We start from the raw sequence: 24,053 nt of genomic DNA, 5'->3' as shown, positions 1-24,053 counted from the left end.
ACCATGCTTCAACAGTCTTTTTTTCCTTCTTTGGATTGTTGGTCGATTGAGATTTGGCCTGAAAAGTTGAATAGCTTCGTCTCTCAATGAAGCTCTTCGACTTTCTAAGTCAGATCTTGATCGATCAACGTTCCAGAGGACGGAAGAGAGACCACTTGAGCATGGTGATGCGTTGGAAAAGTTTCGTCGTCGATGATAACATCAGATTTAATGTCGGGGATTAAAAACTAAATCCTAAATGGGGAATGCTATTTTTTAAAACTTAGCCTAAAAAGAAATTGTTAGTTTTTAGGGGTTAGGGGGGGAACGAGATAAAATTTTAAGGGGTTAAAGTTCCGTTAATTTTAACCGTTCACGAGTGGGTAAATGAGATTTTTAAAATTAATGAGGATAACTTTGAGATAATAACATACTTTGGGTGGGAATAATGCTTTTGCCCACTAATAATTCAAAAACTTGTGACTCTCTTTGTCCACTCCCAATCACATTAAAATTAAGACACAGACGCATGAAAATGGATGGAACTGGAAAGGAAATCAATAATGACACTGCTTTTTATTCTTTTTGTGCAAATTATAAAAATACTTTAAATTTTTTTATAGATGGAGGATAAATGTCTCAATCTTAATATTGATTAGTTGGTCTTAAGTTCTTGAAAAATATTAAATTTTGATGGAAATTTTTAGAAGATTATACAAAGTTGTAAGTGGTTGAAGTGGAGGAATCATGCTTGTATGAAGAATTAAGGTTCAAGAAAGAGTCTTTATTTATGGTTAACTGGGAAGATCCAAACCTTTTTTTAATTACTTAATTAACTAGTAAATCAAAATATTAACAAACCCTTTTTGAATTACTCAAAGGCTATCAGAAGTGAAATTTTTCAGAATGAAGAAGCTGCAGGGAGTACAGGTTTGTTTAAATGGAAAATCAGTTTAACACAAAAACATCATATATATGCCCATTTCATTAAACTCCCTGGAATCAAGGCTTAATGATCTTTCTTCTAAAATCTGTGGACATTTGTAAAGAGGAAGAGATTAATTGGAGCTTACACAATACATTGAGACTTGATTAACCAAATTAACCATAAGTTGGTAGAGTATTAGAACTTTCAGAGAGAAAGTTTGAGTTCAAGTCTTACCATGTTTGTGAAACCTTGATTTAAATTATTTAAAAAAAAAAACTGCTGAAGGGAGAAAAAAAGGCAGCCATGACTAGGATCTCACTAGCAACATTGTTAGTGATAACAATGTCTACTTGCTCAATATCAGCAGCAATTATGGCTACAACAACACCGCCTCTCTGCCGTATTTCAGTGAGGGCGGGCCATGACGCTGCACGACCAACACATGGAATTCTTAATGGATTCCCCCATCAGCAGCAGCAGCTTGGCTATTTTATTTACAAAGCCTTGGCGTTTGGCACAGGATCTCCTAGTCATCCGGCTGTTAACTGTGGCCGAGGAAAGCCATCCAGCAGCTGCCTTCAGAAACCAAATTCCCCTCCAAAGATTCAAGATCATTGTAGCCCCGTGTACAAAAAGAACCGTAATGTTCCCTGTAAATAGTCTTGCATCAAGTGCCTGCTATATTTTAACTCGAGTAACCTATTTATAAAACGTGACTATGATCAAGTCATTTTAAAGTTAAAAAAATAATAATAAAAAATAATCATATCATTCAATTAAGAATTATGGATTTAATCTATATAAAAAAGTTTCTACCTAGTTTTATTTCTTTTATCTTTGGCCAAAAGACTTATTTTTACCCAATGTTTAGTGAATTGTTAAATTTTTATTCGTGAAATTTCAAAAACTCAAATAATAACTTATTTTTTAATTTTTGTTTAAATTTTTGATTAGATATAAAGATAAAATTGTAATTTTAATGATAATATTAAAAAATAATATAATTTATTATATTCACCATCTCTAATTTTAAAAACTAATAAATTTACCTTTACTTGAAGTTTTTCAATTTTAAAAAGTCATATTTTTCTTCTCCCTCCAAACCTAGAGTTTTTTTTTTCACCTCTCCGACCATCATCTTCGTCTTTAACAACCTCTTATTTTCACTCTAAACCATCATTATTTCTTTCTATTATTTCAAAGAAGGTCCATATTTGATGAATTTATACGATTCATTTAGATGTGTCATTGTTTAGAGGAAGAGTTTCATAATTTTTTATTATTTATGAATCAAACAAAATAATATAAATAATAAAAGATAGATTATCAAAATATTATTTTTATACCTTCAACCAAACCTACCCAGGAAAATGATAGGTATGTCTCCAGAGAGGCTGCATTAACTGAGACACAACCACCCAGATGTTTGCATTCTCAATTCATTATGGTTATATATTTCCCCCTTCTCTCTGGAAGACACAAGCAGAACTGCACAAGGCAGATTCAAAAAAGCAGCCATGACTTGGATCTTACTAGCAACATTGTTAGTGATAACAATGTCTACTTGTTCAGTATCAGCAGTGGAGCTCAGCAACAATGGCTACAACAACACCGCCTCTCTGCTGCAATTCAGTGAGGGCGTGTCCATGATGCAGCACGACCAAGACATGGGGTTCTTAATGGATTCCTCCACCAGCAGCAGTTTGGCTGTTGGATTTACAGACCCTGGGACGCCGACCACAGGATCTCGTAATCAGCCGTTTTTTAACTGTGGCCGAGGGAAGCCATACAACAGCTGCCTTCCCAAATCAAATGCCCCTCGAAAGATTCCAGAACATTGTGGCTACATATATCGTGAGAATAAAAATCGTGCCTGTCATTAGTCCTGAATCATCAAGTGGCTTCTATATTAATGTAATTTTTGTAGATTTATGCATATATATATATATATATATATATATATATAGTTGTTTGACTTGTGTCTTTTAAGCTAAATCGTTCACACGGATTTAGTAAAGTGACTCAGCAGGTAAATTAGCCCTCATATGCAAATTGTGACCAAGACACAGATAGAGAGAAGTGGCTTTGATATAACAAAGTCCACAAGGGCAACAAATTCTAACCATTGGAGACTGCACTAAAGGCTTGAAACTGCAAGGATATTTTTGACATGGATAATAGGTTTTGCTAAGGAGAGAATTTGGACAATTTCTTATTTGTGGTTTTGTACGAGACAGTAAGCATGGTTAAGAGAGTGTACGTTGAGTGGATTGTTTCGGGTATGTAATTTTGTCCGATGGAGAGACTGTGAGAACAAAAAGAAAAAACAATTTCTTCTTTATTGATATTTTATCGATTTTCCTTAAAAAAAGAAAAAAAGAAAACAATTTTTAATCTTACCAATTGAGTGCCAATATAGATTACTATATTGACAACTAAACCTCCCAATTTTCATAATATGTTCATTATTTTTTTATTTTTTCAATTAAATTATATATATATTTTTAGTATATAAATTGGATATACAGAATATATGCAGTGCCTTCATTTATTGTTTTTTACATGGACTAAATGTAGTTATCGAATTTTAATGTTTTTTACATGCAACTTACCCTGTAATTTGTATGTTTTGAGGGCATCTCTTTGTTCTTGCAATTTACATGAATATATGCAGTGCCTTCATTTATTGTTGGCCTTATCTAAACAAAGTTTTCTCGCTATGTGACTAATTTGTTCTGTTGCGATGCAGTGTGATTTGTTAGACATGCCTGCAATAGGGCAATTAAAGAAGGATGCTAAGCATGCATTGGCATATCAGCTTCTTAAGATCTTTCTGACTCAAAGACTGGATGCCTATTTGGAATTTCAAACTGCAAATTCTACTTTCCTTAAAAGCTATGGTAATAATTTCTTTGTTACTGTGTCATTTTCTTGTAATTGGATATTAAATGAGTTATAGTGTCTCCTAAATTAAAGTGAAAATATTTATGTTCTTCATGTTGTAGGTCTTGTTCATGAAGACTGTATAACAAAGATGAGGTTGATCTCATTGGTGGATCTTGGTTCTGGTGGATCTGGCCAAATTCCTTATGCCCTTATCAGGGATACACTGGGGTGTTTGGTTTGTGTAAAGTTTTATTACCAAAATAGAAAAATTATTTTAAGGGGCGTTTGGTTTGGGTAATGTTTGATTACTAAAATAGAAATATTACCTTGAAGATAGATTACTTAGAAGATTACTGAATATAAATAATTATTATGTTTGATAAAATTTGATAGGTATAAATAATTATTGTGTTTAATTAAAGGTAATAAAAGATTACTAGTAAATTATTTTACTTAAATGCCCTTGAATATAATTATTTTTAAATATTTTTTATATTATTTATCATATTAATTAAAAATAAATTTATTTTTATCTCAAAAAATTAATAAATAATAATTTTTCTATAATAAACTCAAGATTACCCCAGTAATCTTTAAATACCTAAGGTAAAGGTGGTAATCAGATTACCACCTATATTACCTGCCACGTCAGCATTGGTAATAGAAGATTACTGTAATCTTTTATTACTGACAAACCAAATAAGGAAATAAAAGATAGATTACCAAGGTAATCTTAAAAATTTTTAACTAAACACACCCTAAAGATAGATTACTTAGAAATTACTCGATATAAATAATTACTATGTTTGATAAATTTTGGTAGGTATAAATAATTATTGTGTTTGGTTAAAGGTAATAAAAGATTACTAGTAAATTTTACTTAAATGTCCTTGAATATAATTATTTTTAAATATTTTTTATATTATTTATCATATTAATTAAAAATAAATTTATTTTTATCTCAAAAAATTAATATAATAATAAAATAATTATAATAAAATCAAGATTACCTCGATAATTTTTAAATACCTAAGATGAAGGTGGTAATCAGATTACCACTTATATTACCTGTCATGTCTGTAATATTTTATTACTGATAAACTAAATAAGAAAATAAAAAATAGATTACCAAAGTAATCTTAAATAACTCGAACCAAACACCCCCTAAGAGTAAACTTGCTTGTCTTTGCTTCTATGGATTTGCTGTAGTTTCTTTGTTGCTTATATTTGGGTATGCTTTCTTGCAGATCAGTGAAGATGAGGTGGAAATGTGGGTGGTTAAGGAAATAACTGCCAAATTGATGGACTGCAAAATGGACAAAATGAATGACGTTGTGATTGTGAGGTAGATTGTCCTGTTGTTATCCCTCTCTCACTTAAAACAATAACCACTGATTTATTTTAATTCCTAACTGATTATTTCAGTAATTTCCAGCAATTACTACAGCTGATATCCTTGTTTTGATTGTAACTTTTATTTGATCTGCAGCCGGTGTACTGAGCGTGTCTTTTCACTACACCAGTGGGAAACTCTGAGAACAAAGCTTGCAACTTGGAGGGTAAGAATTCCCACCATTGATGCTACATGTTTTAACCTTTTTTCATTCAGTTACATGTACACTCAAATATTGTTATTGTTAAGAAGAAAGAAGGATAGTTTATAACTATGTTGCCTTATATTTTGGACTTGAATATTAAATGTTCAAAATAGAATTTGACTTGTCATTTACTTTTATATGAATTCAAAGCTGTCATGTTCTTTCACAGAACTTATTTGACTGAGTTGGTTTTCTTTTGTTGAGTTAGTATTCAAAAGAATTGATAGGAAAGTCTCTAGGATGTTTCTATATATATTTCTTTTAATTTCATTTGAGTGACCTGTTTTAATATAAATTAAGTTGTTTCCTTATCTTCTTCTTATTTCCAGGGTAATATTGCAAATGTAATCAGTACTATTCAAGCAAACAAGATAACTGAAGATGGGTCACAAGGAGTGCAAGGTTTAATGATACGCTAGACAGTTTTTTTATGTCAGTTTTTCTACAGCCCCTGTTATTTAGGGATAGGTCGGACTATCATTTGTGGCTGAAGTATCATACTGAAATTTACATTTGTTGAACGATAATTTTTAGTGTATTGGAAATTTTGACAGAATGAGTTAATCATATTTTGTTTGTCATGCTACCTTCGCCGGTTTTGTTGTTTAAACTGTGGCGAGTTCAGTTTCTCATCAGAACCAGAATAGGGTTGGAGACAGGGACTCCAGATACAAAAAACTGATTGCAAGTCTCTCTAAAACCTCATCTCTTTAGCTCAATCGATGTACCTTATAATTTGTAGACTCAGTTTTTCCTCTTTGGAATCCTAGTGCCCTTTTCAGCTCCAAATTTGTTAAAACCCTTATGCAATGCTTATACACAGTACTAGCATCATTCCTTCTTTTATTATCTTAGTGAAAGCTACGTTGTGGCTCTATAATTTTTCATTTCAGCGTTTTGTAGTGCTATCAAGTATTCAACAATCTGGAAATGACATTAAAGTTTTGTTTCCTTTCTAACTTGATGGAACCATTGCAAAACTGGAAGGTTGTGCTGCTGGTATTCCTCTTGAGCGAAGAACTGGCTATAGCTTGATCTGGGTTGAACAGTATTGTCAGTAGGATCAGTAAACAGAAACCTCCCATCCAGTTTTTCGCCATGTCCATCTTCTTCCTGAGCTCGATCTCTCTACTTCTGTTAAATTTTCTAGCTGGGTGGTACCTGAAGCTCTCCTTGTAGTGAGAGAATTTGAGTGGTTAGAAAATTATTTAGTGTTGTCTTTGGGGAATGAAACCAGGAGAAATGTACATTGTTGAGCAAAGGAGATGGAGACTAATGTGTCACAGAATATCAGAGAACAAAAATCTTCATGGCAATTGATAATTTGAATAAGGTTGGTAAACGATGACAAATGTAGCACTAATAATCCAAAAACATGTGACTCTCTTTGTCCACTCCCAGTCACATCAAAATTAAGACATGGACCCATGAAAATGGATGGAAGTGGAAAGGAAATAAATAATGACACTGTTTTCTATTCTTTTTATCGAGATTATAAAAATACTTTAAATTATTTTATAGATCGAGAAAAAGTGTCTCAATCTTAATTTTGATACAGTGTAGTCAGCCAGGCTGGCGGAAGAAGGAGGTCATTGTCTGATATTGATTAATTGGTCTTTTAAGTTCTTGAAAAATATTAAATTTTGATGGTAATGTCAATTCTTTACAATTATTTATTTCGCTCTTGCCTCTCAGAAGACACAAGAAGAATTGCACAAGGCAGATTCAAAAAAGCAGCCATGACTTGGATCTCACTAGTAACATTGTTAGTGATAACAATGTCTACTTGTTCAGTATCAGCAGTGGAGCTCAGCAACAATGGCTACAACAACACCGCCTCTATGCTCCAATTCAGTGAGGGCGTGTCCATGATGCAGCACGACCAAGACATGGGGTTCTTAATGGATTCCTCCACCACCAGCAGCTTGGCTGTTGGATTGACAGACCCTGTGACGCAGCGCACAGGATTTGCTAATCTTCTGGTTGTTGACTGTGGCCGACGGAAGCCATACGACAGCTGCCTTCCCAAAAAAAATCCCCCTCCAAAGATTCCAGAACATTGTAACCCCATATATAGAAATCGTGCCTGTCCTCATTAGTCCTGAATCATCAAGTGCCTTCTATGTTAATGTAATTTTTGTTTATTTATGCATATATATATCCATATATATATATATATATATATATATATATATAAAATATATAGTTGTTTGACTTGTGTCTTTTAAGCTAAATCGTTCACACGGATTAGTAAAGTGACTCAGTGGGTAAATTAGCCCTCATATACAAATTGTGACCAAGACACAGATAGAGAGAAGTGGCTTTGATATAACAAAGTCCACAAGGGCAACAAATTCTAACCATTGGAGACTGCACTAAAGGCTTGAAACTGCAAAGGATATTTTTGACATAGATAATACTTGGTTTTGCTAAGGAGAGAATTTGGACAATTTCTTATTTGTGGTTTTGTACGAGACACTAAGCATGGTTAAGAAGAGAGTGTACGTTGAGTGGATTGTTTCGGGTAAGTAATTTTGTCCGATGGAGAGACTCTGAGAACAAAAAGAAAAAACATTTTCTTCTTTATTGATATTTTATCGATTTTCCTTTAAAAAAAAAGAAAAAAAGAAAACAATTTTTAATCTTACCAATTGAGTGCCAATATAGATTATTATATTGACAACAAAACCTCCCAATTTTCATAATATGTTCATTATTGTTTTATTTTTTCAATTAAATTTTATATATATTTTTAGTATATAAATTAGACACACAAATAATATATTATTAAATAATTTTAAATAAAAAATAAAATAATATATAATCAAAATATTAAAATTATATATTAAAAATACATACAAATAATATTATTTTTCTTTTTAATTTAATCTTCATCCATGATCAACGGTAATAAATATGTAAAAGTGTAATATTGTAATTCAAGCTGATAATTACTTAATTAACTAGTAAATCAAAATATTAGCAAACCCTTTTTGAATTACTCAAAGGCTATTAGATCAGAAGTGAAAATTTTCAGAATGAAGAAGCTGCAGGGATTACAGGTTTGTTTAAATGGAAAATCAGTTTAACACAAAAACATCATATATATGCCCATTTCATTAAACTCCCTTGGATCAAGGGTTAATGATCTTTCTTCTAAAATTTGTGTACATTTGTAAAGAGAAAGTGATTAATTGAAGCATACATAATACGTTAAGACATGATTAACCAAATTAATCATAAGTTGGTGGAGTATTAGAACTTTCAGAGAGAAAGTTTGACTTTGAATCTTACCACACTTGTGAAATCTTGATTTGAATTACTTTAAAAAAAAAAACTGCAGAAGGCAGAAGAAAAGGCAGCCATGACTCTGATCTCACTAGCAACATTGCTAGTGATAACAATGGCTACCTTGTTCAATCTCAGCAGTGGAGATCAGCAATTATGGCTACAACAACACCGCCTCTCTGCTGAATTTCAGTGAGCGCGCGGCCATGACGCTGCACCACCAACACATGGAATTCTTAATGGATTCCCCCATCAGCAGCAGCAGCTTGACTATTTTATTTACAAAGCCTTTGACGTTTGGCACAGGATCTCCTAGTCATCCAGCTGTTAACTGTGGCCGAGGAAAGCCATCCAGCAGCTGCCTTCTCAAACCAAATTCCCCTAAAAAGATTCAAGCACATTGTAGCCCGGTGTACCAGAAGAACCGTAACTATTTACAGGGAACATTGTAGCCCGGTGTACAAGAAGAACCGTAATGTTCCCTGTAAATAGTCTTGCATCAAGTTCCTGCTATATTTTATCTCGAGTAACTTATTTATAAAACATGAGTTAAAATTAAGTCATTCCATCAAAATTAAGTCATTTTAAAGTTTAAAAAAAAAATAAAAATCGAATCATTCCATTTTGAATTGTAAATTTAATTTATATAAATAAGTTTCTATGTAGTGTTATTTCTTTTATCTTTGGCCAAAAGACTTTTTCCTACCCAACATTTAGTGTATTTCCAAACCTTTATTCATAAAATTTCAAAAATTTAAATAGTAACTCATCTCTCATTTTTATTTAAATTTTCAATTAGATATAAAGATAAAACTGTTATTTTAACAATTATATTAAAAAATAATATAATTTATTATATTCCCCACCCTCACCCCCGATTTTTTAAAACTAAAAACTTTACTTCTACTTAAAGTTTTTCATTTTTAAAAAGTCATATTTTCTCCTCCCCTAAATCTAGAGTTTTTTTTTCCATCTCTCCGACCATCATTTCCGTCTTCAACAACCTCTTCTTTTTACTCTAAACCATCGTTATTTCTTTCTATTATTTCAAGAAAGATCAAGATTCGATGAATTTATATAATTCATTTAGATGCGTCATTGTTTAGACAAAAAAATTTATAATTTTTTATTACTTATAAATCAAACAAAATAATATAAATAATAAAAAATAAATTAACAAAATACTCTTTTTATACCTTCAACCAAACCTACCCAAGAAAGTGATAGGTAAGTCTTCCAAGAGGCTGCATTAACTGAGACCCAACCACCCAGATACTTGCATTCTCAATTCATTATGGTTATTTATTTCCCCATTGGCTCTGGAAGACACAAGCAGAACTGCAGAAGACAGATACAAAAGGCAGCCATGACTTGGATCTCACTAGCAGCATTGTTAGTGATAACAATGTCTACTTGTTCAGTGTCAGCAGCGGAGCTCAGGATCCATGGTAATATATTTTTTAATACACAATTAAATATATAAATAATATTAAATTATTTTAATTAAAAATAAAATAATATTTAATTATATAATAATATATTATATAAATACATATATATGTATTCGAATGTGTGGTTTTTAGATGCAGGTCGGAATGATTGAGACCCAAAACTATTATTGAAACATTTAAAAAAGAAAATGATGGGTAAGTCTTCAGGAAGGGTGCATCAACTGGGACAATTACTATATTTATAAAAGATATTTTAAAATAAATAAATAAATAATCACGACATCTGCTTATGTATAATTATTTTAATTTTAATTTATATAAATTAATTATAAATTAATAAAATGTATTTATACAAATAATTTTATTTATTTTATTTTTTCATTGCCTAAAATTATGATAGTCAAATTAAACATTGTATTATGTATAAAATACTAAATTTTATATATTATATATCAAATATGGTATAGAATTGATTTTAAAAAATAAAATAATAAAAACTATAATTAATATATCATATTTTAAAAATATCATAAATATTTTTAAAAATTTGTATATTTTTTAAAATAATATATAAATTTAAAATAATAATAATATATATTATATTACATTATATTTTTATTATATATATTATTTTTTATTTATATTATATTATGAGGATGGACACCGCCAGCGACAAAGGTTGGTAAGTGATGGCAAATGTAGCACTAATAATTCAAAAACATGTGACCCCCTTTCTCCACTCCCAATCACACACCAAAATCAATAATGACACTACTTTTGATTTAATCATAGTTTTTAATAAGGAGTGTCGGTGCTAGAGACAACATAGATAAGTAGAAACAGCTGGCTGGGAATCCAGCATTACTCAATTAAAATAAAAAATTAAAATATAGAAATTAAAAATAAAATTCTAGACTATCTTATAGATTAAAGATAAGTGTTTTAATCTTCACACGATTCAATCGACCATGCATGTGCAGGAAGGAGGTTTTTGCCTGATATTGATTAGTTGGTGTTAAGTTCTTGAAAAATATTGAATTTTGATGGTAAATTTTAAGAGATACATCGTTGGAACAATGGAGGAAGCCTGCTTTAGATCCAAACCTTTTTTTAATTACTTAATTAATTTGTATATCCAAAATATTAACAAACCCTTTTAGAATTACTCAAATGCTATCAGAAGTGAAATTTTTCAGAATGAAGAAGCTGCAGGGATTAACACAAAAACATCATATATATATGCCCATTTCATTAAACTCCCTGGAATCAAGGCTAAATGATCTTCTTCTAAAATCTGTGGACATTTGTAAAGATAAAGATATTATTAAGAGAAAGAGATTAATTAGAGCATACACAATACATTAAAACTTGATTAACTAGACTTAATCAACCAAATTAACCACAAACTAGGCACATCCACGATTCTTATTGAGATACAGTTTATCACAACGTTCAAGTATTTTAGAATTCTGAGGATCAGGAAGGCATGATGTGGAGCTTTTACCTCTCCCGCAGTCAACTACTGGACTAGAAGGCTGTAAAGCTTCTGCTATGTTTAGACTTGTCGCTGCTAGTTCCGAGTCAAACAGCAACTCAACGTTTTGGTCGTCTGCAATCAGGCAATCTTCGATGGAGCCATCGCAAAACTGGAAGGTAGTGCTGCTGGTGTTGCTCTTGGGCGAAGAACTGGCTATAGCTTGATCTGGGTTGAACAGTATCATCACTAGGATCAGCAAACAGATACCTTCCATCAGTTTTTTCGCCATGTTAATCTTCTTCCTGAGCTACCTCGATCTCTCTACGTGTGTGAAGTTTTCTGGCAGAGGGTATACAGTGGGAGAATTTGAGTAGTTAGAAATTATTGTGCGGTTGTCTTTGGGGACTCAAGTCAAAAGAAACGTACAAATGGAAATTTTCATTGTTGAGAAAAGGAGATGGAGACTAATGTGTCACAAAAGACCCGAGAAAAGAAAAATCCTTACTGCAATCGCGCGTGGACCAGAGAAATTATTGGAGTGGTGGACCTAAATTCCTCCTGCCAAGCTACTTCAATTCTTTTAATGCTGCCTGGCTGGGATCCCCCCTACCATGCCATGAAGTTGTTTCATTGCGCTGTTTCTTCAGGTCTGATTCTAGTGTGTATGCGGCTGGGCATTTCTCTGCTGCCTTCCTCTCTATGGGAATTTGGGGTTGTGTTTTGTGCTTCCTGTCCTCGTGATGTTCTATGTTTGATGGCTGGAGGTCTTAATGTATAGGGTGCCCATTGGCCCTTGCATAGTGATAGAAAATTTTTTGCATAAATTATTGTCCATCCCTCGTTAATTTAGTAATCAAAATAATTTTGAAAATCTTTTAATATTTAAAAAATATATATAATTCATGGTACAAAATATTTACTTTAACAATCTATATCTCATTACTTACGTTACTTTATTTGATTTTTAAATTAAAAAAAATCTAATTATCAGTGATATTATGACAAATAATATAAAAAATATTCTTATTACCAATTCCATTTCAGGTATTAAAAAATTATCAAGTTAATATTAATTTTATTATATTTCTATTTTCTCTTATTAATATTTAGGAGAAAAATACTTTTATTTTCAATTAATATAATAAGTAATAGGAAAAATATTTTATAATAATTATATTTAAGGGTATTTAAGTAAAATAAGATTTTAGTATTATTTTATTATCTTCAACCAAACACGATAATTTTTTTAATCAAATTTTATCAAATAGAGTAATAATTTATATCTAATAATCTTTAAAATAATTTATTTTTGTGAAATCTTTTATTTTTTAAAATAAAAAATTACTCAAATTAAATGCTACTAAAGTGAAGATAATAATAATAATAATAAGATTAACTTTTATATTATCTGTTATATAATTATATGAATTAAATAAAATAATATAAATAATAAAATATATATCTTCAACCAAACCTCCTTGAGAAATTATAGGTAAGTCTTCATGGAGGCTGCATTAACTGAGACACAACAACCCAGATACTTGCATTCTCAATTCATTATGGTTATTTATTTATTTCCCTCTTGCCTCTGGAGGACACAAGCAGGACCGCAGAAGACAGATTCAAATGGTAGCCATGACTTGGATCTCAGTAGCAAATCTGTCTGTGATAACAATGTCTACTTGTTCAGTATCAGCAGTGGAGCTCAGCAAAAATGGCTACAACAACACCGCCTCTCTGCTGCATTTCAGTGAGGGCGCGGCCATGATGCTGCACGACCAACACATGGAATTCTTAATGGATTCCCCCATCAGCAGCAGCTTGGCTATTACATTTTACAAAGCCTTCGACGCTTGCCACAGGATCTCCTAATCATCCGGCTGCAACTGTGGCCGAGGAAAGCCATCCAGCAGCTGTCTTCCAAACCAAATTCCCCTCCAAAGATTCAAGAACATTGTAGTCTTGTATACGAGCGAACCGTGAACATCTCTGGAAATAGTCCTCGTCAATTGCCTCAAAGTTATTCGAGCTCAACTCACTTGAGAAGAGTCAAGCTCGAGTTCGAATTTAAGCCAAATTTTGAGTTCAGTTTAATATTGTAATCAAAACAAAAAATGATTAAAACAATATCATTTTAATACATATTAATTAAAACAACGTTATTTTAATTAATTTATATTAAAATTTTTCAAACTCATAAGTTTGATGAATTGGAATACCCTTTAACTCAAGAATATTTAATTCTTAAACTTAAGTTCGAATTCATCTAAATTCTTAAACCAAACTTATTTCGAGTATGTCCGATTCAAGCTAATATGCAAAGTGTATCAGTGCAAGTTATGGCATCTTTATTAAGATTATAATTTCAACAAGTGGATGGTAAATGATGACAAATGTAGCATCATAAATCCAAGAACATGTGACTCTATTTGTCCACTCCCAATCACATCAAAATTAAGGTAGGACCCCTGGAAATTGTTGAGGTTGAAAGGAATTTAATAATGGGCTAATGATACGTTCGACCTCAACTTTCAGAAATGACATTCAACACCTCAAGCTTAAAAAAAAAAAATTATCTGTTATTTATTTTGATTAATAAATATAGTGTAATTTCATTATAAATTATTAATTAGTCTTTTTTGAATAAATTTAAAAAATTGTTATTAATATTTAATATAAATATTAATTATTGATATGTTTTTTTTTATTAAAATTACAAAAATACTTTTGATCCATCATCAATTATAGTTTGTCATTAAGATTACGAAAATATCGATTGAAGTAGAAATAGTCCCATCAATCATGCATACGCAGGAAGGAGGTGATTACTTGATATTAATTAGTTTGTCTTAAATTTGCGGAAAATACTAAATTTTGATGATAATTTTTAAGATGTACATTGTTTTAAGTGTTTGAAGTGGTTGGAATCGAAGAGCCGCATTTGCATGAAGAAATAATATAAAAAAAGAAAGAGATTATTATTATTATTTTTTATTTTAAGAATTAATAAAACTAATAAAATATTAAATTTTTAAAGAGGTTGTTAGAATTTAAACTTTTATTATATTTTTGAAATATTTATTTATTGGTTAAATACATTCCAAGAAGTTTTTCCATACTTTTTCGTGCCATATGCGCTTAGACTTGACTTTTTCTACTATAGTTATAGATTTAGTTAATATTTTCATCTCGTTACCCAAATTAATTGAGTAGATCCAAACCTTTTTTTAATTACTTAATTAATTTGTAAATCCAAAATATTAACAAACCCTTTTTGAATTACTCAAATGCTATCAGAAGTGAAATTTTTCAGAATGAAGAAGCTGCAGGGATTAACACAAAAACATCATATACATGCCCATTTCAATAAGTTCCATGGAATCAAGGGTAAATGATCTTCTTCTAAAATCTGTGGACATTTGTAAAGAGAAAGAGATTAATTAGAGCATACACAATACATTAAAACTTGATTAAGTAGACTTAATCAACCAAATTAACCACAAACTAGGCACATCCACGATTCATATTGAGATACAGTCTACCACAACGTTCAAGTATTTTAGAATTCTGAGGATCAGGAAGGCATGATGTGTAGCCTATACCTCTCACGCAGTTAACTACTGGAGCAGAAGGCCGTAAAGATGCTGCTATGTTTAGACTTGTCGCTGCTTGTTCAGACTCAAACAGTAACTCAACGTTTTGGTCGTCTGCAATCAGGCAATCTTCGATGGCACCATTGCAAAACTGGAAGGTAGTGCTGCTGGTGTTGCTCTTGGGCGAAGAACTGGCTATAGCTTGGTCTGGGTTGAACAGTATCATCACTAGGATCAGTAAACCGGAACCTCCCATCAAGTTTTTCGACATGTTCATCTTCTTCCTAAGGTAGCTCGATCACTCTACTTCTGTGAAGTTTTCTGGCTGAGTGGTATATAGTGCGAAAATTTTTGTCCGCTTGTCTATGGGGAATCAAATCAAAAGAAACGTACATATGGAAATGTACATGGTTGAGAAAAGAAGATGGAGACAGAAGATCAGAGAAAACAAAAATATCCTTAGTGCAATTGCACGAAATATACATTATTGGAGGGGGGACCTAAAGATGAAGGCACCATGTTTTGGCGTCTTGGTTCCTTTCCAAAGACTTAATTGAAGGTTGCCATTGATCTTTAAGAAACTTTTAAGTCTTGGAAGGATTTGGCCAGCTTTGTCTTTGTGATTATGTGGTGAAAGAGGCTAAACGAAGGACTGGTAAGTGTTTCTTATCTCGCTTAGTTATTGTTCATTGCATGGTTCAAACCATTTGTTACAGATCATGAATTTTTCTCTCATATGAAAAATTAGAGAATAACCCAATTCAATAGGATAGAAATTGAAAAAAGATTATGCATGAGAAACAATATATCATTCTGTGAGATGAGGACTCGGCAGAGAAGAGGTCTTAAACTAACTTGATAATGAATTTATTTATGGGGTTAGAGCAAGGTTATCAATATCATGATACAAAATGATGAAGAGACACAAAAAGATTAAGAGACAACAAAATTTTTAATGTGATTCAGGGAGTAAATCAATAGTCTTCATCTACAATGGTAATATTAGGTGATTGCTTATAAGGAAATAGTGATATTACGGTATCATAATGCTATAAATGTTCTCCCTTTGATATTTTCACTGTCTTAAATTTATATTAGTAGAGGTTAAAATTACATATCTAACTAAACAAATAAATTAAGTTTGAAATCATATAATTTGGTGAGTGTCATGTGATCTTGATATGGTAGAATATTATCTTTATCCAAATATGATAATTTTTTAATTAATTTGTATCAAATATAGTAATAATTTATACTTAATAATCTTTAAAATAATTTATCTCTAAAGTAATCTTTTATTTTTTGAAATAAAAAATTATTTAAACCGAACGCTAACAAAATGAAGATAATAATAGTAATAAGAATAATTTTTATATTATTTGCTATATTATTATATAAATTAAATAAAATAATATAAATAATAAAAGATAAATTATATCAAAATAATCTTCTTATACCTCCAACCAAACCCACCTGAGAAAATTATTGGTAAGTCTTCATGGAGACTGCATTAACTGAGACAGAACAACCCAGATAGTTGCATTCTCAATTCATTATGGTTATTTATTTCCCTCATGCCTCTGGAGGACACAAGCAGGACTGCAGAAGACAGATTCAAATGGTAGCCATGACTTGGACTCACAGGCAACACTGTTAGTGATAAAAAATGTCTACTTGTTCAGTGGAGCTCAGCAATAATGGCTACAACAACACCGCCATGATGATGCACGACCAACACATTGAATTCTTAATGGATTCCCCCGTCAGCAGCAGCTTGGCTATTACATTTTACAAAGCCTTCGACGCTTGCCACAGGATCTCCTAATCATCCGGCTGTAACTGTGGCCGAGGAAAGCCATCCAGCAGCTGTCTTCCCAAACCAAATTCCCCCCCAAAGATTCAAGAACATTGTAGTCATGTATACAAGCGAATGGTAATCATCTCTGGAAATAGTCCTGCATCAATTGCCTCAAAAGTTATTCGATTTCAACTCATTTGAAAAAACTCAAATTCAAATTTGAATTTAAACTAAATTTTGAGTTCGGTTTGATATTATAATTGGATAAAAAATGATTAAAACAATGTTATTTTAATACATATAAATTAAAATAACGTTATTTTAATTGATTCATATTAAAAATTTTTAAATTCATGAGTTTAACAATTTGAAACACCCCTTAACTTTGAGTTTAAAAATATTTAATTCATAGACTCAAGTTTGAATTCGTTTAAAACCCTAAACCAAACTCATTTAGGGTATTTTCGATTCGAGCTGATACGCAAAGTGTACCAGTGCAAGGTATGGCGTCCTTATTAAGATTATAATTTCAACAGGTAGGTTGGTAAATGATGACAAATGTGGCATTATTAATCCAAGAACATGTGACGCTCTTTGTCCACTCCCAGTCACATCAAAATTAAGATAGGACCCATGAAAATTGTTGAAGTTTAAAGGAATTTAATAATGGCCGAATCACTATTTTCGACCTCAACTTTCAGAAATGACATTTCAACACCTCAAGCTTAAAAAAAAAAATTTTATCCGTTATTTGTTTTTATTAATAAATATAGTATAATTTCATTATAAATTATTAATTAGTCTTTTTTGAATAAATTTAAAAAATTGTTATCAATATTAATATAAATATTAATTATTAATATGTTATTATTTTTTATTAAAATTACAAAAATATTTTTGATTCATCATCAATTATAGTTTGTTATTAAGAGTACAAAAATATCGATTAAAATAGAAACAGACCAACCGATCATGCAATGGCAGGAAGGTGATTACTTGATATTGATTAGTTGGTCTTAAGTTCATGGAAAATACTAAATTTTGATGATAATTTTTAAGATATACATCTAGGGCTGGACTCGAATTGAGCCGGCTCGAGTTCAGTTCGATCAAGCCCAAAACGAGTCAGGCTTAACCGAGCTCGAGCTTGAGTTATTCATCATATTTTCTAATTAAAATTTTTGATGCAAAACGATGTCGATTTAACCAATATATATTAAAAACGATATCGTTTTGATAACGAAAAACGAGTCAAATCGAGCCGAATCAAAATCGAGCCGAATCAAATTTGAGCCTGAAACTAGTCGGCTTTAGCCGAGCTCGAACTTGAGCCACCCATATATAAATCAAGTCAAGCTCAAGTTCAGCTCAACTCAAATCTAATCATATATACATTGTTTTAGGTGGTTGGAATGGAGGAACCGGGATTTAATTAAGATATAAAAAAGAGATTATTATTATTATTATTTTTTATTTTAAGAGTTAACAAAACTAGTAAAATACTAAAACTTATAAAGAGAATATTTGCATTAAAGTCTTTATTATATTTTTAAAAATTTTATTTATTTAGTATTGCAATTATAAATTTAGTCAATATATCTTCCTCGTTAGCCAAAAAGAAGAGTCTTTAATTACGGTTAACTGGGAAGATCCAAACCTTCCTTTAATTACTTAATTAATTTGTAAATCCAAAATATTAACAAACCCTTTTTGAATTACTCAAATGCTATCAGAAGTGAAATTTTTCAGAATCAAGAAGCTGCAGGGATTAACACAAAAACATCGTATACATGCCCATTTCAATAAATTTCATGAAATCAAGGGTAAATGATCTTCTTCTAAAATCTGTAGACATATGTAAAGAGAAAAAGATTATTAAGAGAAAGACATTAATTAGACAATACACAATACATTAAAACTTGATTAACTAGACCTAATCAACCAAATTAACCACAAACGAGGGACATGCACGATTCATACCGAGATGCAGTCTACGACAACGTTCGAGTATTTTAGAATGCCCTGGATCAGAAAGGCATGATGTGTAGCTTTTACCTCTCCCGCAGTTAAACTACTAGACTAGAAGGCTGTAAAGCTGCTGCTATGTTTAGAGTTGTCGCTGCTTGTTCCGACTCAACGTTTTGGTCGTCTGCAATCAGGCAATCTTCGATGGCACCATTGCAAAACTGGAAGGCAGTGCTGCTGGTGTTGCTCTTGGGTGAAGAACTGGCTATAGCTTGATCTGGGTTGAACAGTATCACTAATAATCCAATAACATGTGACTCTCATTGTCCAATCCCAATCACATCCAAATTAAGACATGGACCCATGAAAATGGATGGAAGTGGAAAGGAAATCAATAATGAGACTCCTTTTTATTCTTTTTATGCAAATGATAGCAATACTTTAAATTATTTTATAGATTGGGGACAAGTGTCCCACTCTTAATGTTGATTAGTTGGTTTGAGTCCTCAAAAATAATTAAATTTTGATGGTAATTTTTAATATATTATACATAGTTGTAAGTGGTTGAAATGGAGGAACCATGCTTGTATGAAGAATTAAGTTGGTATAAGTTTTTGGAGGGGGACCTAAAGATAAAGGCACCATGTTTTGGCGTCTTGGTTCCTTTCCAAAGACTAAATTGAAGGTTGCCATTGATCTTTAAGAAACTTTTAAGTGTTGGAAGGATTTGGCTAGCCTTGTCTTTGTGATTATGTGGTGAAAGAGGCTAAACGAAGGACCGGTAAGTGTTTCTTATCTTGCTAAGTTATTGTTCATTGCATGGTTCAATCCATTTGTTACTGATCATGAATTTTTCCCTCATAGGAAAAATTAGAGAATAACCCACATCAATAGGGTAGGAATTGAAAAAAGGTTATATATGAGAAACAATATATCATTCTTTGAGATGAGGATTCGACAGAGAAGATGTCTTAAACTAACTTAATGGTGAATTTATTTATGGGGTTAGAGCAAAGTTATTAATATCATATGATACATGATACAAAACGATAAAGAAACACAAAAAGATGAAGAGACAACAAAATTTTTACTGTGATTCGGTAAGTAAATCAATAGTTTTCATCTACAATGGTAATATTAGGTGATTGCTTATAAGGAAATAGTCATATTACGATATTATAATGCAAGTGTATATATAATGCTAGAAGTGTTCTCCCTTTGGTATTTTCACTATCTTGAATTTATATTAGTAGAGGTTAAGATTGCATGTCTAATTAAACAAATAAATTAAGTCTGAAATCATATAATTTGATGAGTGTCATATGATCTCGATATTGTAGAATATTGATTGTCTTTTGGTTGCAATTGTTGGGACTGTGAGAAGTGGTTTTATGACAATAAAAAACATTTATATAATGTTGAAAGATTGCATGAGTGATAGCAGATAATAACTCATGTTTTTTAATTACTGCTTATAATGAGATTATACTTCATTTATATCTCATCTTGACTTACAAGTTATACAACATCTATTGGCCAAAGGACTTATTCCCACCCAAGATTAGTGTTTTTCCAAATTTTTATCTATTAGCTTTAAAAAACTCAAATACTCACTTATAGGCCTGGATATGATCTGAATCGGCTCGATCTTGAAAATTGATTCGGCTCGATCTCGAAAATTGATTCAGCTCGATTTAACTCGGTTCAAATTCGTTTGATTAAAATTCGAGCAAAACAAGAACCAGAAGATTTGACTCATTTTTTAATTCGAACCAAACTCAAGCCAAGGGTTGTTCAACTCTGTTCAGCTTGAATTCATGGCTTGAATTAGTAGTTCGAATTCATGGCTTGATTCAGCTCGAATTTATGGCTTAAATCAACTCTAATTCAATAGTTCGAATAGGCAGTTTGAAAACACGGCTCGGTTCAGCTCTAGTCCATGACTTGAATCAGAAATTTTGAATATTATTTGAGTAAAACGACATTATTTTGTTAATAAACCCCAAACTCGAGCCATACATTCGAACAGTCAATTTGAACTATTAATTCAAATCAAATTGAGCTACAAATTCGAACAATTAATTAGAGCTACGAAATTGAGCCAAACTAGAATTAAGACGAGCTGAGCTATTTTTTATCTGAGCTGAACTCGAGTCGGATCTAATTTTGGCTCAATGAACTCGAGCTAAGTTTGAGTCAGATCATTTTAGTCCAATTCAAACTCTAGCCAAGGGGTGTTCGGGCTCGGCCTGACTCGAATCCACCTATATTCATCCATCTATTAATTTTTATAGTTACAATCAACGGTAAAATTGTTATTTAACAAAAATATTTAAAAAATCTAAAAATTTATCACATTTTTCCCGTATATTTAAAAATCTAACATTCCTCCCTCTCACCCAAGGTTTAAAAAGTGACAAATTTCCCTCTAAGGTTTGGAACATTTTGTAGGTGCTTCTCCGACAACTAAAGCTGGCCTTCCTCACCCATCTTCTATTGGTGGTTGAAAAAGGAAGGGTAACCACTTTTATCTTCGTTGGAGGCTCCAAAGGGGGTGTCGCATGATTTGTCGATCTTAGCCACAACGCTCAATTTAGCCACGACAACGATGAGAGATGTTCAACGATGCTAAGATGATGATGAGAGATGCTCAGACGATGTTGGGTAGATGAATGGCTCAACGGATTTTCAACTCGTAGCTGAGATATGTCGCCCTTCAAATGTCAGACAAATCGAAAAGTAGTCACCCTTCCTTCTTCTTTGGTCACTGACGAAATATGGGTGGTGAAAGCCAACTCCATTCACCCGAGAAACACCTAAAAAAAATTCCAAACCCTATGGGGAATTCATCACTTTTCAAACCTTTAAAAGGGTAAATTGTTAAATTTTCAAATCTAGAGAAGAAAATGGATAAATATTTGAGTTTTTTAAAGTTAACCAATGGAAAAACTTGAGAAAACACTAATTTTTTGTGGAAACTAGTCCTTTGACCAATATTTATTTACTAATTATTGATCATCTCTTTAAATGTTATATCCATAAATTTAATCAAAAGAAGAGTTTTGAGTAATTAACATAATTCATAAGATACACTTGTTTCCATTTACACTAGTCCAAAGAAACTACTTATAGTAGAATCGTGTGCACGTGAGACTTATAAGTGCACTGGCAAGAGATATTAAAGCCTCCATGGAGGTTGGTGTGGTTGCAGTAATTGAATTTGTACTACCAATCTTCTATGCATGTGTTGTAATAATTAACAAAAAATTATACCATAAAACTATATACACTCAGTTTTAAGTATTCTATTAAATATACAAATGATATATTATCATATAATTAATTAATTTTGAATCAGGATAAAGTTACACCCGATCATATATCTAAATACCTGATTAGATATTCAAAACTAGTTGTGTTGTAGTATTTAACAAAAATTATATAATAAAATTATATACACTTAGTTTTAAATATTCAATTAAATATAGAAATGATACATTGTCATATAATTGATTGATTTTGAATCAGAATAAAACAACATCTAATTACATATCCAAATACTCGATTAAATACGTAAAACTAGTTGTGTTGTAGTATTTAATAAAAATTATACTATAAAACTATGTATACTCAGTTTTGAATATTTAATTAAATATATAAATTATATATTATTATATAATTAATTAATTTTGAATCAGGATAAAATAATATTTGATCATATATCTGAATACTTGATTGGATACGTAAAACGAGTTACAAATAACATGGCTACGGTCGTTGATGAACTTATTAGAAAGAGGTAGCATCTTTATTAGCTATATTACATGCATGGCTCCTGAGTCCTCCTGTACTCATGGCTAATGCTAGAGCAAACACGCAAATATGAACAATGAGAGACAGATTAGACGCTATATAAGACATTAAAACTTCGATAAACTTAATTAGCGAAATTGTGAGTTCGGGTTTAGGGTTAAGGATCTAGCGAAACACAAGCTAGGCGCATCCACGGTTCCTGTTGACGTAGGTTCCTCTACTACAACGTTCACGAATTTTAGAACTCTGTGGATCAGGCAGGCACGACGTGTAGCTTCTTCCTCTCCCGCAATCCACTGCAGACCGAACTGGTAGAAAACACGTTTCTATTTGAAAACTCGACTCGATCTTCTGGTCAGCCAAGAACACACCGTCGTCGTCTTCCGCCATGGGGCAATCTCGCGTGGAGCCATTACAGTACTGGAAGGTCCTGGTGTTGATGAACGTCGGCCAAACACTGGCTGCAGACTGATTTGCGTTGAAGAGCATCACAACTAGGAGCGCTAAACAGAGACCCGCCGCAGCCATCACATTCTTCGCCATGTTTGTCTTCCTCCTGAAGTTCTTGTTGAGCAGATCAAGCGTGGCTTTATAGAGTGTGAGAGGGAAAAATAAAGTTCAAAAATTTTTTTAAAAAAAATAAAGTATTTATTAAATTAAATTGACACGTGTAATAAGTTTATTGGTTTTACTTGATTTTTATCAAGAAATGAATGGACTAGAAACGTACACTAAGGGTAAAACTGAAAAGATACGTATTTGTGATAAAACTTTTGGTATGTACGTAGTTGCCATGCCGTATAGGGCCCGATGGCCAACAGAAAATGGTTATATTTATCGTTCTCATATGTAACACAATGTAAAAGGTGATGGTGATATATGATCAGTGACACATTTTTTAAAATCGGATCAGATTAAACAGTTTAATCGATTAAATTATAAATTAGTATATATTCTAGTTCAATTTCATAATCTAATCCGACTTACATATAAAAATTAACTGATTTGAAATTCGATCGAAATTGTTATACCCATTTGTTTTCTTTTTTATATATAATAGAGCATCCAAATATGATAAATATTTGATGCTATTTAAGAAATATATAATATTTTGAAAATAAATTAAGTCGGTTAAATCACAATCAATTTAATTATTGATCCGGTTTTAATAATATTGTTCGTGAGGTAATGATACTAATTGATTTTTTTTCTTTTTATATGTGGTGGAACTTTTTTATTTATTTATTAAAGGAACTAAATCATATTTTATCACATAT

At 31.6% G+C, this 24,053-nt stretch overlaps 1 protein-coding gene and 2 long non-coding RNA genes across 3 annotated transcripts; 2 read left to right on the top strand and 1 right to left on the bottom strand.

The window, feature by feature from the left end:
* Nucleotides 1-2,370: 2,370 nt before the first annotated feature.
* On the top strand, nt 2,371-5,972 carry LOC123198193 (eukaryotic translation initiation factor 3 subunit M-like). The gene is made up of 6 exons (XM_044612847.1): nt 2,371-2,821; nt 3,657-3,807; nt 3,913-4,028; nt 5,041-5,138; nt 5,283-5,352; nt 5,721-5,972. The coding sequence occupies exons 1-6, from the start codon at nt 2,720-2,722 to the stop codon at nt 5,808-5,810; spliced, it is 627 nt and encodes a 208-aa protein (XP_044468782.1). The 5' UTR covers nt 2,371-2,719; the 3' UTR covers nt 5,811-5,972.
* Nucleotides 5,973-11,433: 5,461 nt separating this feature from the next.
* LOC123198136 lies at nt 11,434-12,530 on the bottom strand. The gene is made up of 2 exons (XR_006497966.1): nt 12,113-12,530; nt 11,434-11,946 (listed from the first exon to the last, which is right to left on the bottom strand). It is a non-coding gene; the product is annotated as an uncharacterized LOC123198136 (long non-coding RNA).
* Nucleotides 12,531-14,873: 2,343 nt separating this feature from the next.
* On the top strand, nt 14,874-17,243 carry LOC123198137. Its single transcript, XR_006497967.1, has 2 exons — nt 14,874-15,855; nt 16,798-17,243. It is a non-coding gene; the product is annotated as an uncharacterized LOC123198137 (long non-coding RNA).
* The last annotated feature ends 6,810 nt before the right edge of the window (nt 17,244-24,053 follow it).

The sequence above is a fragment of the Mangifera indica genome, chromosome 15 (genome assembly GCF_011075055.1).
Source record: "Mangifera indica cultivar Alphonso chromosome 15, CATAS_Mindica_2.1, whole genome shotgun sequence".
NCBI lineage: Eukaryota > Viridiplantae > Streptophyta > Magnoliopsida > Sapindales > Anacardiaceae > Mangifera > Mangifera indica.
This window is presented reverse-complemented; position numbering and strand designations above follow the sequence as displayed.

Bases quoted from the DNA above. Each gene is read 5' to 3' on its own strand.
- LOC123198193 (XM_044612847.1), top strand. From the start codon at position 2,720: ATGCCCCTCGAAAGATTCCAGAACATTGTGGCTACATATATCGTGAGA. The intron at 5,139-5,282 runs GTAGATTGTCCT...TTTGATCTGCAG, and splicing joins AATGACGTTGTGATTGTGAG to CCGGTGTACTGAGCGTGTCT. The intron at 5,353-5,720 runs GTAAGAATTCCC...TCTTATTTCCAG, and splicing joins CAAAGCTTGCAACTTGGAGG to GGTAATATTGCAAATGTAAT.